Source organism: Bos javanicus, chromosome 14 (genome assembly GCF_032452875.1).
Source record: "Bos javanicus breed banteng chromosome 14, ARS-OSU_banteng_1.0, whole genome shotgun sequence".
NCBI classification, from domain to species: domain Eukaryota; kingdom Metazoa; phylum Chordata; class Mammalia; order Artiodactyla; family Bovidae; genus Bos; species Bos javanicus.
In genome coordinates this window covers 78,712,572-78,726,871 of record NC_083881.1, presented here as the reverse complement: position 1 = coordinate 78,726,871, position 14,300 = coordinate 78,712,572, and the positions used below count along the sequence as shown (strand labels likewise).

Here is a 14,300-nt window from a genome sequence, read left to right as displayed (position 1 = left end):
AGACTTGAAAACTTCAGAGATGTAGTACATGGCAAACCCCTGTAATTATTTAGTAAGTCTTTCTCTCTCTCTTTCTCTTAAATTAATTTATATTTTGCATTAAGAAGCCCTAAATATTAGTTTGTTTACATTTATCCCAATATAAAATATGCTATTGATATCTCATCATTTTATTGGTTTCTTATACTAGATAAAGGATTCTTGGAGTGAAAAATTAATTCATAGGTTCTTAATTTTATTTTTAAGTGCATCTTATTCCTAATACCTTTCTCATCTGAAGAAATATAAGAGACATTATGTTTTAGGAAGAGAAGTTTAGTTCATACAAAGTTGGCAGATGTGCAGTTTCACTGATTTTTTTCTTTTCCTTGAGAAAATTTGTTGCATGGTTAAGCTCGAGGATCAAAAAATAACAATCATTATGAGTCTTTTACATAAGTTGAGTAAAGTAGTTGATTCAATAGAAAAGCGAGATCACCCTACTCAGTAAGTACAGTTTATTTCTACCTTGGGGGAAACAATAATAAATGTGTCTCCTCACCTGTTAATGACTGTACATATTGTTAGAAATAAACTTGCAAGATCTGAAATAATCAACCAAACTAAAAAGACAGCTTGACAAATTTAAGCACCTGCTCTGAGCAAAAAAAAATCATTTAAGCAAATCTTTTTCACAAGGTGGTTCAGTTTTAATGACAGCATGTGAGCTTTGGTTGAATGCCCAGATGCTGTATTTTTTTTTTTCCTTGCTAGTTTAGTGAGAGCTGAAATCCTGAAGTAGCGATTGAAGCAGTGACAGCACACAATTAGTAAGGAGTCTGAACAGCTGACTCTTCTTACCTTTTACTGCACTTGACTTCGTAGGTTTTGGATTCAGCACATTTTTTATTAAATATTCTCCTTGTGGAAATGACTGTCATAGTAAAAGGTAAAGAAATTAATAAAAGGAATTGTATGATTTTTCCCTCCAAAAACTGTCAGGGTTTTAGAAACATAGCTGTATCTAAGTGGGCAAAGTAAAATTGAAAGTTAAGAAATTTATCTACCTAACAAGGAGAAAATGTCCTCCTCCATTAAAGGAAAAAGAAAACATTTCAACAAGAATGCATATTTACATTGTCCAGATACCTGCTCGATCCCACCACATGTGGAAAATACAGCGTTTTAGCCTTATTATACTTCATATATACATCTCATTAAAATTAAAATGTCAATAGTGCTCCTTTATTTATTTATTTATTTATTTTTTGCTTTTGTCAGGCTGAGCAAAAATCTGAACAATGGGCTTTCAAAAATAAAACTTCTGTTCTCTCTTATTTGCAGTGGGAGGATGGTATGAGGGATCAGTGGGAAGCTGCTATGGAGTAGAACACAGCTCTAGTGAAATCAAAATAGCCACCATTTACTGCTGTGCTGCCATTTACCAAGGATGGCGATTATGCAGGAACTATGCTACCCTCAAATAAGCTTAGGTGTTAAAACAACTCTTCTGCCTCAGTGTCCCTGTTGAATTGTGAGTCTGCTATCAATACAAGAGCAATGCAAAGATTGTTTTCCATATATCCAGCTCGTAAATTAACACAGACAGAAAGCCTAATTTGCTATCTAATCACCTGGTAGATGGCAGAAACTACTGTAGTTTCTGAATTTTTTTTTGTTTCCTACTACACTATACACAGAAAATCCCATATTGTATTCATTCATATATATCTCTAGACCCTAGCATGGAACATGGTAAATGTTTAATAATGAATGAATGGGGTTTTTTGTTTGCTTGACAAAGAAAGCTGAAGGAAGGGAGGGCGAAAGAAAAAAGGGAGGGAAGGAGGTAGGCAGGAAGGATGAAGATTCACTCCAAAGAATACCGGTATCCTACCTTGTATGTGCCAATACAGCTTTCTCAAACGGACAAGTACAAGAACACAGTTTTACGACTACATGGATATGTCTCCTTGGGAAAAGTTGGTATTAGGGTCTAACTGCATGCACGCTCAGTTGGTCAGTCATGTTTGACTCTTTACAACCCAATGGGACTGTAGCCCTCCAGGCTTCTCTGTCCATGGGATTTTCCATGCAAGAATACTGGAGTGGGCTGTCATTTCTTCCTCCAGGGTATCTTCCTGACCCAGGGGCTGAAACCTCATCTCCTACATCTCCTGCACTTGCAGCCAGATTCTTTACCGCTGAGCTACCAGCAAATAGAAATATGTACATCGTTCTAGGAGAGTCACTGGAGCCATCAGTGGATTTAAACCTTTGAAGCAAGCGTCTGGCTTAACTGTGTACTTAAATATTACTGTGGTCCTCATATTACAGATGAAATAAGTCAGTGGTTATCAAATTTAAGAAATGTGGCCACCTAGTGAATTACAGACAACCAGAAAGTGACACATAGGCAGTAAGTGGCACTCGATTAGTAAACAGCAGGGTTGGAGCGTGATTCAGTCTTCCTGATGCTGCCAAAGATGATGGATATCACCAATTAAAGTGCCACATGGGCAAAAAGCACGCTTTGTCATCCCATGACCATATACTGAGTACCTAGCAACATGCCTGATACAAACTAGATAATCAATGGTAGGTAACCAATAAATATTTATTACATGAATTAGGGAGTTAAAGTTACCTAATCACTCTGACCCTCAGTTCTGTCATGTATTAAACAAGAATTATAGAAATCTTGCAAAAATACCGTTAATATTAGGCATAGTACATGAATAAGTTTTATCATATATCAAGCACACAATTATGCTGTGTTTTCTTCTGTGCTTGGTCATGTCCGACTCTTTGCGACTGTAGCCTACCATACTCTTCTGTTCATGGGAATTCTCCAGGCAGGAATACTGGAATGGGTTGCCATGCCTTCCTCAAGGGGATCTTCCAAAGCCAGGGATCAAACCCAGGTCTCCCACATTGCAGGCAGATTCTTTACTGGAGTGGGTAGCCTTTCCCTTCTCCAGGGGAACTTCCCAACTCAGGAATCAAACCAGGGTCTCCTGGATTGCAGGTGGATTCTTTACCAGCCGAGCTACCTGGAAATCCCACACAATTAATGGTGGTCATAATTATTACATATATGCCAAGAAAAATGGCAGTTGATTCACTCTGTTCTGATCTCTAATGACCAAGCTTGCTTTTAGGGATTTATTATGTAAATATGTTAAATAAACACAGACACATTATTTTATGCAAGTGGAGGTGACATTTAAATGTTAAAGCCACACATTGCTACATTAAGGATATCTTTATAATTGACACAGGAAGTAAACTTTAGGTTTCATTGTCCTTGTTTGTTTTCATCTTCGTAATAAGTGAAGAGCCTTTAAATACCATTCAGGTCAGAAATTGTCTCCTCTACAACAAATGACAAATTATTTAGCCCTTCCACAACAGTGAAGCCTGGATGAATTCATTCCCAAGCAGCTGCAGCACATAATTAAAATGAACATGTTGGTCGACAGCCTGCATCTTCCTAACCTCTAGCATTTTCATGAGTCTGCTTGTTAAACGCAAATAGAAATGATAAACTATTGCTAGATAAATACAACTGATGAACACACTAAACCCAAAATTCCAATTATTGAGCAATACAACTGGAGACACTGAGAACTCCATAAATAATCTATCATATTCAAAATAAGGAGAGGGTCAATCCAAGATGAATAGACAAAAGTCAACATGGAGTATAGGAAAGGACAAGGATGAGAGAGCCTGGCATGATTAAGGAAGAACAGAATCCAAATGCAAGCAAGAGAGAGAGAGTCCTCCTGTCCTTTCTTAATAAAGGCTCAACCAGGTACCCAGTGGGAACGAACTGGGTTAATCTCAAACAAAAATTCTTTAGGATTATTTGTACAGCTAAGCTTTCATGTTTACTATATTGTAAATCATCCAATAAGGTAAGCTCATTACTTATCAAAAAATTTGTTTTGTTCTTGTGGAGGTTTATATAACCGCCCTTTCAAGAGGTTTTCTAATGAGAAGTGAAAGGTTGTTGTTGAATCACGCGAATACACCGGGATTCTTGGCCCCCGGAGGAGAAGAATTCAATCCGGGGCCAGAGACGAGGCTTGATCGCTCAGAGCTTTTGTGTAATAAAGTTTTATTAAAGTATAAAGGAGATAGAGAAAGCTTCTGACATAGGCATCAGAAGGGGGCAGAAAGAGTACCCCCCTGCTAGTGTTTAGCTGGATGTTATATAGTCACTAGCAGTCTGTTAATGAAAGAAAGGAATGTCTTAAAATTCAGAATGGCACCAGGCCCCTCACCCATAAGATGCATTTTGGGATAAATGGTTTATCCTGGGCCATAAAATGATTAACTTGAATCTTGAAGAAGGGCAGACCACCATACAAATAGTTTCATTTACATAGATTAGGGGAACAATATCCATACTGGTTTGTCAAGTAGGTTCTGGGCCAAGAGGCGGAACCGACTTGGAGACAGAGTTTTGGGGTAAAGGCATAGTACATTAGCATAGCTTAAGACAAACATTTCCATAAGAAAAAGGCATTGGTTATCTCTAGACTCGAGAATAGCTAACTTCAGGCGAAACCGGGTGTCATTATGGCAACACAATATTTTAAGAGAAACCTCCCTTTAAATTTGTATAGAGAAGGAAAAAATATTGCTAGTTTGTTTCCTCCTGCCGCTTAAGAGAGATAAAAATGTCTGACACTTGCAGGCTATTTCCTCTATTTGGAGACCCCTGGCCTTCCTGCCTGTTACCCTCTCATTCCCCCCTTTTCTTTTAGGAGAATTATGTTGCCTAGGGAAAAGGGGCGTCGTTCTCATTCCATAACTACTTCCGAGCTGACAAGGGGCGTTGTCCCTAAATTGGTGAGGCAACATATTCTCCTAATCCTCATATTGAGGATATCTGATCCAGGGGCCCCAAATAGTAGCTGGAGGTAGCTACAGTAGTAGCAGGAGTTTGAGCAACCATTTGTAACTTAAAAGCTTTCATGCGGCTAGAAACAAATCCAGTTATACAATTACAGATGCAGGGAGCAAACAGCAAGAACAAAACAACCAGAATTATCGTAATTAAGATAGTTGTCCACCATGGGGAATTAGTTAACGTTTTCCAAAGTGAAGCAATTGAGGCTTCAGGAGTGTCCATGGCCCTAATCATCTTGTTCATGTGGTTAGTAAAATGAGTAACATTCGTGCTCATATCAGGTATATATGTACAGCATTGGGTATGAATAATGGCACAAGTTCCTCCTTGTGCAGCTGTCAGAATGTCTAGAGCCAATCTGTTTTGTAAAACCACCTTTCTAATTTGTGCTTGTTCAGCATTAAGAGCTGAAATAGCCTTTTGAGAATCTTGTAATGCCTGTTGAGTAAAATTAGTCAAAGCATCCACTCGTAACATAACATCTGTAGTTCCCAAAGAGGGAACAAACGCTGCAGCCAAATAATCATACCAATAAAATACAGACCTTGCCCACCGAGTTCTAAGGTGGGGTAAATTAGCAGGCTTTTCTGGAAGCTCTGAAAATATAAAGCCATGAGTAAAGGCTAGACCCAGGGTGCATCTCCCTATCCAACCAGGGGGAAGCCATGCCCATAGGTAAGAGCCACATATCCAATAAGTTCCGTTTGGAGCAAGCCAGCGCGACTGAGATATCCAGTCCCAATTCGTGCCTGGCCAGACAAAGGGAGAACCTGAACTGGGATTGGAAAACACGGGAATGATTACATTGCATGTTTCCCGAGACAAATATCCCATTTGTTTCCAATCATTGTAATTAAGTTGTTGGCTAACTTTTGGGGACGGCTCTGTTTGTTCCCAGCATATAGAGGCAGTAGATATTAAACGTCCTTTTTCAGGAGTTAGCCATGTAACCTCATCCCATATTTGATAAACGTCAGGTAAAAAGCCATTAGATCTAGACCTATTTACCTTATATGTAGCAAAATAGTCATTGAACTGAGACAATGTATAATCAAAATTAAAAGTCACATTATGTCCATAGTTAGAGTACAAAGTGTTGCACCAGTCCATTTTAGGGTTGGTAGATGTCATCAGATGACGAAGAGGCATCGCATGTGATTGTTGTCGAAGGTATTCACAGACTTGGAGAAAGTCTTTTCCTTGAAGTGGGGATGTCCACCACGGGAAGCCTTCCACTGACGAAGAGGGGAGCGCTCCGCAGACCCAGCAGTTAGACCGATTGTGGAATGCAGCATAGGAGTGAGCCCAGGACAGGAAGACATTGTCTTGAGGATCCAACGGCAGACTCAGGATATTTGGAGTCAGCAGAAGTAAGCTCACATAGGTTATCAGGCCCATCTAAAAGGTACAAAGTCAGAGCATAGAAAGTAAAGACATAAAATGAAGTCACTTAATTTTGGTCAGGGTGCCACCTCTTAACTCGAGTATGATGTACCCACGAATCAATTCCTGGCACTTTGACAGCTGTGGGAGAGGAAAGAATAACCTGGTAAGGACCTTCCCAGAGAGGCTCGAGGGATGGCCCCCCAGATCCCACTGTTTTTATGAGGACCTCGGTTCCTGGCTCAAATAGAGGCCTGCTTGACTCGGAGGCTGAGTCAGGAGTCTTCTCCCGGAGTTCTGTTAATGTCTGTTGAAAAGCTGAGAGCTGAGTTACATAATTAGTTAATTCCAAGGCTTCAGGGTCTATAACAATGTCTGTGCGTAAGAAAGGCCTTCCATAAATACATTCAAAGGGGGACAGTCCCTCTTTTTTGGGAGTAGTTCGAGCCCTCATTAAAGCTATGGGTAGGACTTTAATCCATTTGTCCTGCGTCTCTTGAGTTAATTTGCGCAGATGCCTTTTGATAATGTCATTAGCTTTTTCAACTTTTCCGGAGGATTGTGGTCTCCAGGAACAGTGTAAGTGATATTCTATTCCTAGAGCTTTAGATACCCCCTGAGTTACAGCAGCTTTAAAGGCGGAGCCATTGTCACTCTGAAGGCTCCGTGGCAGCCCAAACCTGGGGATAATTTCATGAATTAAAATCTTTATAACCTCCTTAGCCTGTTCACTACGACAGGGAAAAGCCTCAATCCATCCAGTAAAGGTATCTACCCAAACTTGTAAGCAAGAATATCCATTAGCTTTTGGCATATGAGTAAAATCAATTTCCCAATCCTCTCCAGGATACTTCCCACTTCGTTGTAATCCAGATTTTGCTAGCTTTTCAGTCTTTGGGTTATTTTTTTGACAAATCTCACACCTTTTGATAATATTCTTTAAAGTTTTCATTACATTTTTACCTTCAAACAAACGAGAAACCATTTGGTAAGTACTCTCAGCACCCAAATGAAAACTCTGATGTAAACCCTTAAGAATTTTCCACTGAGCATTTTCAGGAATTATTAATCGTCCATCCTCGGACTGTAACCATCCTTTATCAGTAATCTTTGCTCCTCGTTTCTCATATCTTTCTAATTCTTCTTCAGTATATTGTGGTCTTTCCTGTTCCACAGGACCTGTCCAGATCAAAGGCGTCTGTAGTGAAGGGGTTTCGTAAAGTGCCGCTTTTCTGGCTTGACAGTCAGCCAGATGATTACCTTCGGCTATTTTACTCCCATCCTTGCTGTGCCCTTTGCAGTGCATAACAGCTACTTCTTTAGGACAATATATAGCAGTTAAAAGTCTCTCGATCTCTCTGAAATGCTTAATAGGTTCTCCTGTTGCTGTTTTAAAGTGTCTCTCTTTCCATATTGCAGCATGAGCATGTAAAGTCAAATAAGCATACTTAGAATCTGTATAGATATTTACCCGCTGCCCTTTGCTTAACTCTAGAGCTCGGGTCAGGGCCACAAGCTCCGCTAACTGAGCACTAGTTTCCTGGGGGAGAGATTTTGCTTCTAAAACCTGTTCAGCAGTCACCACGGCGTAACCTGCTTTACGCTTTCCATCCTGAACAAAAGAACTGCCATCTGTAAATATTTCCATGTCAGGATTGTCTAATGGGGTATCCTTTAGATCCTCCCGAGCTGCATAGTTTAAAGTTAGGAATTGAGAACAATCGTGATCAGGTGTTTCATTTTCCTTCTCAGGAAGGAAAGTGGCAGGATTTAAATTTCCACAAACTTTAAGCTTAGTTACTGGTCCTTCTAACAACAATGACTGATACTTAAGAAGCCTACTGTCTGTCATCCAAATATTAACCTTAGAATTTAAGATTCCACTCACATCATGAGAAGTCAGTACAGTAAGGTTTCGTCCATTAATTATTTTTAAAGCTTCAGGTGCTAATAAAGCAGCTGCCCCAATTACTCTTAGGCAGTGGGGCCACCCACGTGCAACTACATCTAATTCTCTGCTTAGATAAGCAATAGGTTGTTGGTGAGGCCCTCGGGGTTGTGTCAAAACTCCCAATGCCACACCTTTTCTTTCAGTGACAAACAAATTAAATTCTGACCCTGTGGGCAAGCTCAGAGCTGGAGCTTGCAGGAGAGCAGTCTGAAGAACCTTAAAAGCCTTTTGAGTTTCTGGAGACCAAACCAGTTTGTCAGTTTGGGCCTGCTGAGTTTCAGCTATAAGTTTATATAAAGGCCGGGCAAGTTCCCCATAACCCGGAATCCAAATGCGACAGTAACCTGTGATTCCCAAAAATCCTCTCAATTGTCTTAAAGTCATAGGTAGGGGGTGATTTAGTATAGGTTTAATTCTCTCAGGGCCTATGGCCCTAGTCCCTTTTGATATGATTAGGCCCAGATATCTAACCGATTGTTGACAAAGCTGAGCCTTTTCTCTTGATGCCTTGTAACCACAGCCTGCCAGAAAGTTTAAGAAATCTTCTGAGGCTCGCGAACAAGCTTCCTCTGTCTCAGCACAGAGCAAAATATCATCTACATATTGTAACACCACTGCTTCAGAGCTATTAAAGTTTTGTAAATCCCGTGACAAACTTTGTCCGAATAAGTGAGGACTGTCACGAAATCCCTGGGGCAAAACTGTCCAGGTTAACTGAGAAGCTGGCTGCGTAGGGTCTTCAAAGGCAAATAGGAATTGACTTTCTTCCGCCAAAGGCACTGAATAGAAGGCATCCTTTAAATCAATTACTGAGAAATATTTGGCCCGTTCAGGAATTTCAGACAATAGAGTATAAGGATTAGGCACCACGGGGTGTAAAGGAACTACAGCCTCATTTATTATTCGTAAATCTTGAACTAGTCTCCATTTACCATTCGATTTCTTTATACCCAAAATAGGAGTGTTGCAAGGACTGTTACAGGGAATTAATAGTCCCTGTTCCTTTAAATTTTCGATGATGGGTTTTAACCCTTCTTTAACTTCAGGTTTCAGTGGATACTGCTTCTTATGTGGAAATACGTGTGGGTCTTTGAGCTTAACAACTACAGGAATAGCATTTTGTGCTCGACCCACAGATTTTCCATCAGCCCATACTCTAGGATTTACATTTTGTTCAACTAAAGGGAGAGAAAGGGAGGGCTCCATATTCATGAAAACAGAGGCATGGACCTTGCTCAGTATATCCCTTCCCAAAAGGGGTGAGGGAGATTCTGGCACAATCAGAAACTCGTGTGAAAACAGCACAGAATCCCAGTTGCAAGATAAAGAATAACTGAAATAATACCTTTTGGCTCGTCCAGACAGTCCCATTACGGAAGCGGATCGGGAAGAAAGTGGGCCAGGGGCTTCAGTAAGCACAGAATAAGTTGCCCCAGTATCTAAAAGGAAATCGACGGATTGGCCCCCCACAACTATTAATACCCGGGGTTCCTCAGGTGTAATTAGGACGGGAGCTTGTGTGGGGACCCCCGGGCACCTTCAGTCCTGATTGTCTTGAGAGTCCGACCCCGGAGACCTACGCCTCTGGGGACAGTCTCTCTTCCAGTGTGGTCCTTTGCAGACCGGACATGGAGCCGGGGGCGGCTTAGATGCCTGAGGGCAATCCCGCTTGAGGTGCCCCTCCTTCCCACAGCAGTAGCAAGCCCATCCCTTTTCACCTGGGCCCCTCTGGGCATTTTTCTCAGGCTGTTTAAGAACGTTTTTCATAGCCATGGCGAAGGCTTCCGCCTTTTCCTTTGTCTTTTTTTGCCTTTCTTTCTTTTCCTCATATTCCCTACCATAATAGACTGTCTGAGCCAGTTGTAACAGAGTATCTAAAGACTGATTTGGTCCATACGCCTGTTTTAATAGCTTACGGCGGATATCTGGAGCCGACTGAGTGAGAAATCTATCCTTTAAGATCACTTTTCCCTCTTCACTTTCGGGATCAATCTCAGTGAATCTGCGAAGGCCTTCTCTCAGTCTATCTAGGAATTTACCAGGAGCTTCTTTCTCTTCCTGTTCTATATCTGCCAATTTGCCATAGTTTAAAGGCTTAGAACGCGCCTGCCTAAGTCCTTCAAGAATACATCTAACAAAATGACTCTGATCCCATCTTCCTTTAGCTGTGTTGTAGTCCCAGTCTGGTTCTATAGTTGGGACCGCCTGATTCCCAGTGGGGAGGGCCGCTATCTCGTTCTCCCTCTTCCCTACTGATTCATTACCAAGCCACTCATCTCCATAAGCAACCGCTTTTCCCAAAACTCGAGTCTTTGACTCAGGAGTCAGCGTTTGTCCCAAGATATACATCACATCCTTCCAAGTGAGATCATAAAGCAAAGTAACACCTTTAAAAGCTCTGATATATTTTTCTGGGTCCTCTAAATAGTCTCCCAGATCCTCCTTGATTCTTTGTATTTCTTGATAAGAAAAAGGCTTATTAACTCTCATGGACTGATTATTTCTCCCGGTGGGTGTTTCATAAAGAGGCAACAGCTTGTGTGGCTGTTCCTCAGTCTCTCTGGCTGCTCTGCGCATATGATCCCAGGGATAGATTGGAGAAACCTGTTTTTCCTCTTCTCTTTGTCTCCTGTCCTCCATCTCATCGCTTACTTCGATGGTCTGAGTTTCTACTGAAACCAGAGTAGTCTGAGGTCGTACTGAGACAGGAGTTGTTTGGACCTCCATGTGGGCAATTTGAATCCCAGTTTGGAGTCCCAGGTACGGGGGCAAAGGAAGAGGATAGGGAGGAGCTGAAGGTTTCACACCCAAATCTATACCCTTAGGACATAAGTCTGGCATATTTCGCAGAGAGAAAAAGGGCAACACATATGCTACTTCTACCCATTTCCCTTGTTCCTTACAGAACCGGTCTAATTGTAGAACAGTATTATACTTAAGAGACCCTCCAACTGGCCACCGTTCGCCGTCCTCCAATGGATACCGTGGCCATGCAGTATCACATAGGAAGACCAGGTGTGTCTTCTTTAAGCCCTGGGGATCAAATCTATCCCAGTTTTTCAGGATACAGTTCAAAGGAGTGAGGCTGGAATTGTTAGCTCCCATCTGTAAGAGAGAAAAAAAAGCGACCAGCGCCATTTTTTCTACCGGAGGCGTCCCTCCCTGCTCTAGATGGGGGTGTAGACAGACGTTACACCAAAAGCTTTTCCTTCCTGGTCGGACTTAGTCTGTCCCTTACCGACGCAGGGGCCGTACTCGTCCCTCCCGGTTCTACCACCGAGATGGGGTGGGGATGTACCAGGGGTAGACTTGATAGCATCCCTACTTGACGTCCAGCTCTTCACCCTTAACCTTGCTTGCCTCTGATGTCACCCGGGGTGAATCAGAGTAACCTCCCGGAATGCCTCCCAAGCTAAGACCGCTGTAGGAAACATTCGTCACCTGAGTGCCTGTGCACGACCCTGAGTATTTCCTGACCACAATAAGACCGACGCGAACATTAAACTGAGATGTTCTTTCCAAGCATCACCACACCAGTATAACAGCCTCCTCTGATCCACTAAGAGCCGGCATTACCAAAGGAAAAAAAAAAACCCATCGCAGTCCCAATCTGAGTAACCTTTAACCTCAGAGATGTTCTGGGAGCTAGAGCTCCATCTAGCTTCCGAACTTTCGATTCCTAGCGAGGCTAGACACTTTCTTGACTACCAATCCAAGTTTGGGACCTAAGCCACAGTACACAGTAACAGTATAGATCACAAGTCCCTTGAAAGTCTATGATCCGATAGATTAGGTTAGTACTTCTAATTCCCAAGGAGTTATGAAATGGTCAAAGAGACCGAAAAGTTTGACCGAGAAAGGACAGTTCGGTCCACACGCTTTGCCCATTTCTGGTCGGTTCCCGAAGGAGACATTGGGTGCCTCTTGGCATTGGCAGGTCGGTATAACGCCCCGACAGGTTTCTGCCATGAGCCGTATGAGATCACCGTGGAACCGCAGAGCAGGGCTCCTTACTTGTTTCACGCAGGGCATGCCATTCATTCACACAAGCACACGGTAGAGTTAGTAAAGCATAGCAGAAAACGTGTTCGCTAAGAGAACAAAGAACTAAAGCTCCAAGCATCCTTACCTTGTCCTGAAGGATCCCGGACGAGCCCCCAAGATGAAAGGTTGTTGTTGAATCACGCGAATACACCGGGATTCTTGGCCCCCGGAGGAGAAGAATTCAATCCGGGGCCAGAGACGAGGCTTGATCGCTCAGAGCTTTTGTGTAATAAAGTTTTATTAAAGTATAAAGGAGATAGAGAAAGCTTCTGACATAGGCATCAGAAGGGGGCAGAAAGAGTACCCCCCTGCTAGTGTTTAGCTGGATGTTATATAGTCACTAGCAGTCTGTTAATGAAAGAAAGGAATGTCTTAAAATTCAGAATGGCACCAGGCCCCTCACCCATAAGATGCATTTTGGGATAAATGGTTTATCCTGGGCCATAAAATGATTAACTTGAATCTTGAAGAAGGGCAGACCACCATACAAATAGTTTCATTTACATAGATTAGGGGAACAATATCCATACTGGTTTGTCAAGTAGGTTCTGGGCCAAGAGGCGGAACCGACTTGGAGACAGAGTTTTGGGGTAAAGGCATAGTACATTAGCATAGCTTAAGACAAACATTTCCATAAGAAAAAGGCATTGGTTATCTCTAGACTCGAGAATAGCTAACTTCAGGCGAAACCGGGTGTCATTATGGCAACACAATATTTTAAGAGAAACCTCCCTTTAAATTTGTATAGAGAAGGAAAAAATATTGCTAGTTTGTTTCCTCCTGCCGCTTAAGAGAGATAAAAATGTCTGACACTTGCAGGCTATTTCCTCTATTTGGAGACCCCTGGCCTTCCTGCCTGTTACCCTCTCAGAAGTACCTGATACTGATTGGCACAAATGTCAATTGTCACTGTCATTCTACTAAATAAGTTCTTGGATTCAATGTACAACATGGTGATTATACTTACTAATTACTGTGTTGTATATTAGAAATTTGCTGAGAGTAGATCTCAGGTATTTGACTGTAGTCATCAGTTCACTAGGTATATGAGTATCAAAAGATCGTGCTGTACATCTTAAATATATATATATATGTATATATAAAACTTTTGTTAAATAAAAATTGAAAGAAAGGTATTCTACCAAATATATTTGTCATCGTTCAGTTGCTCAGTCGTGTTCGACTCTTTGTGACCCCATGGACTGCAGCACACCAGGCTTCCCTGTCCTTCACCATCTCCCCAGAGCTTGCTCAAACGCATGTCCATTGAGTCTGTGATGCCATCCAACCATCTCCTCCTCTACTGTCCACTTCTCCTTCACAAACATATGGAAATAGTATATTTAAAGAGCATTCCTCATAGATGATGATTGAGAAGGCCTTTCTAAATTGAGTGATGATATATGAAAGATTTTAGTAGTTTCAAATAGGAAGAAATTGCAAAGGATATACCTAACTCACACATGCAAACAGTATTTTGGATTATTATTTGATATTTCTTTTTAAAATTATTCTCTGATTAAGCAAACTATAAATCTGCAGGATACATTTCTATAAAATTATACTTTAAAATTAGGGAAGAGATTTAGTAGTTCATTAGTATAACACTGTAGAGTCAATTCTCCCTTACATAGCAGGTATCATATATTATTGCTGCCCTTATTTCTTGCTACAGATTTTATAACTATTTTGGGATATGGTCCTATTTCAGTCTGATTTAAACTCATTACTACATGCACTTGGTGAGAGAGAAATTATCTGTCATCTTGTATTTGACAGGATGTTCTCCTGGGCTGTATATTTTAGGTTCAAATATAGACTTCACCTCCTTCTGTCGTTTTGAGTTTTATCTAGTTGAAATGGGTAACCAGGTGGAGAATGCTGTATTTGTTTGATGCCATACCAATACATATAGTTAACCTAACAGAGGAACTGTTATACTTCCTTTACTGCAACATGTTAAGTGATCAATTTTCAAACTGTTTGTCAGACTAGCTTCAGTTGGTGCCTAAATCTTGAATG

At 41.3% G+C, this 14,300-nt stretch overlaps 1 protein-coding gene across 1 annotated transcript; it reads right to left on the bottom strand.

Annotated features, from left to right (window-relative positions):
- Positions 1-5,946: 5,946 nt before the first annotated feature.
- Positions 5,947-11,749, bottom strand: LOC133260777 (uncharacterized). The gene is made up of 2 exons (XM_061439482.1): positions 9,580-11,749; positions 5,947-6,298 (listed from the first exon to the last, which is right to left on the bottom strand). Exon 1 carries the CDS (start codon positions 11,370-11,372, stop codon positions 9,774-9,776), a length of 1,599 nt encoding a protein of 532 aa, XP_061295466.1. The 5' UTR covers positions 11,373-11,749; the 3' UTR covers positions 5,947-6,298; positions 9,580-9,773.
- Positions 11,750-14,300: the final 2,551 nt, after the last annotated feature.

Excerpts from the sequence above, each read along its gene's own strand:
- LOC133260777 (XM_061439482.1), bottom strand. The coding sequence starts at position 11,372 with ATGGCGCTGGTCGCTTTTTTTTCTCTCTTACAGATGGGAGCTAACAAT.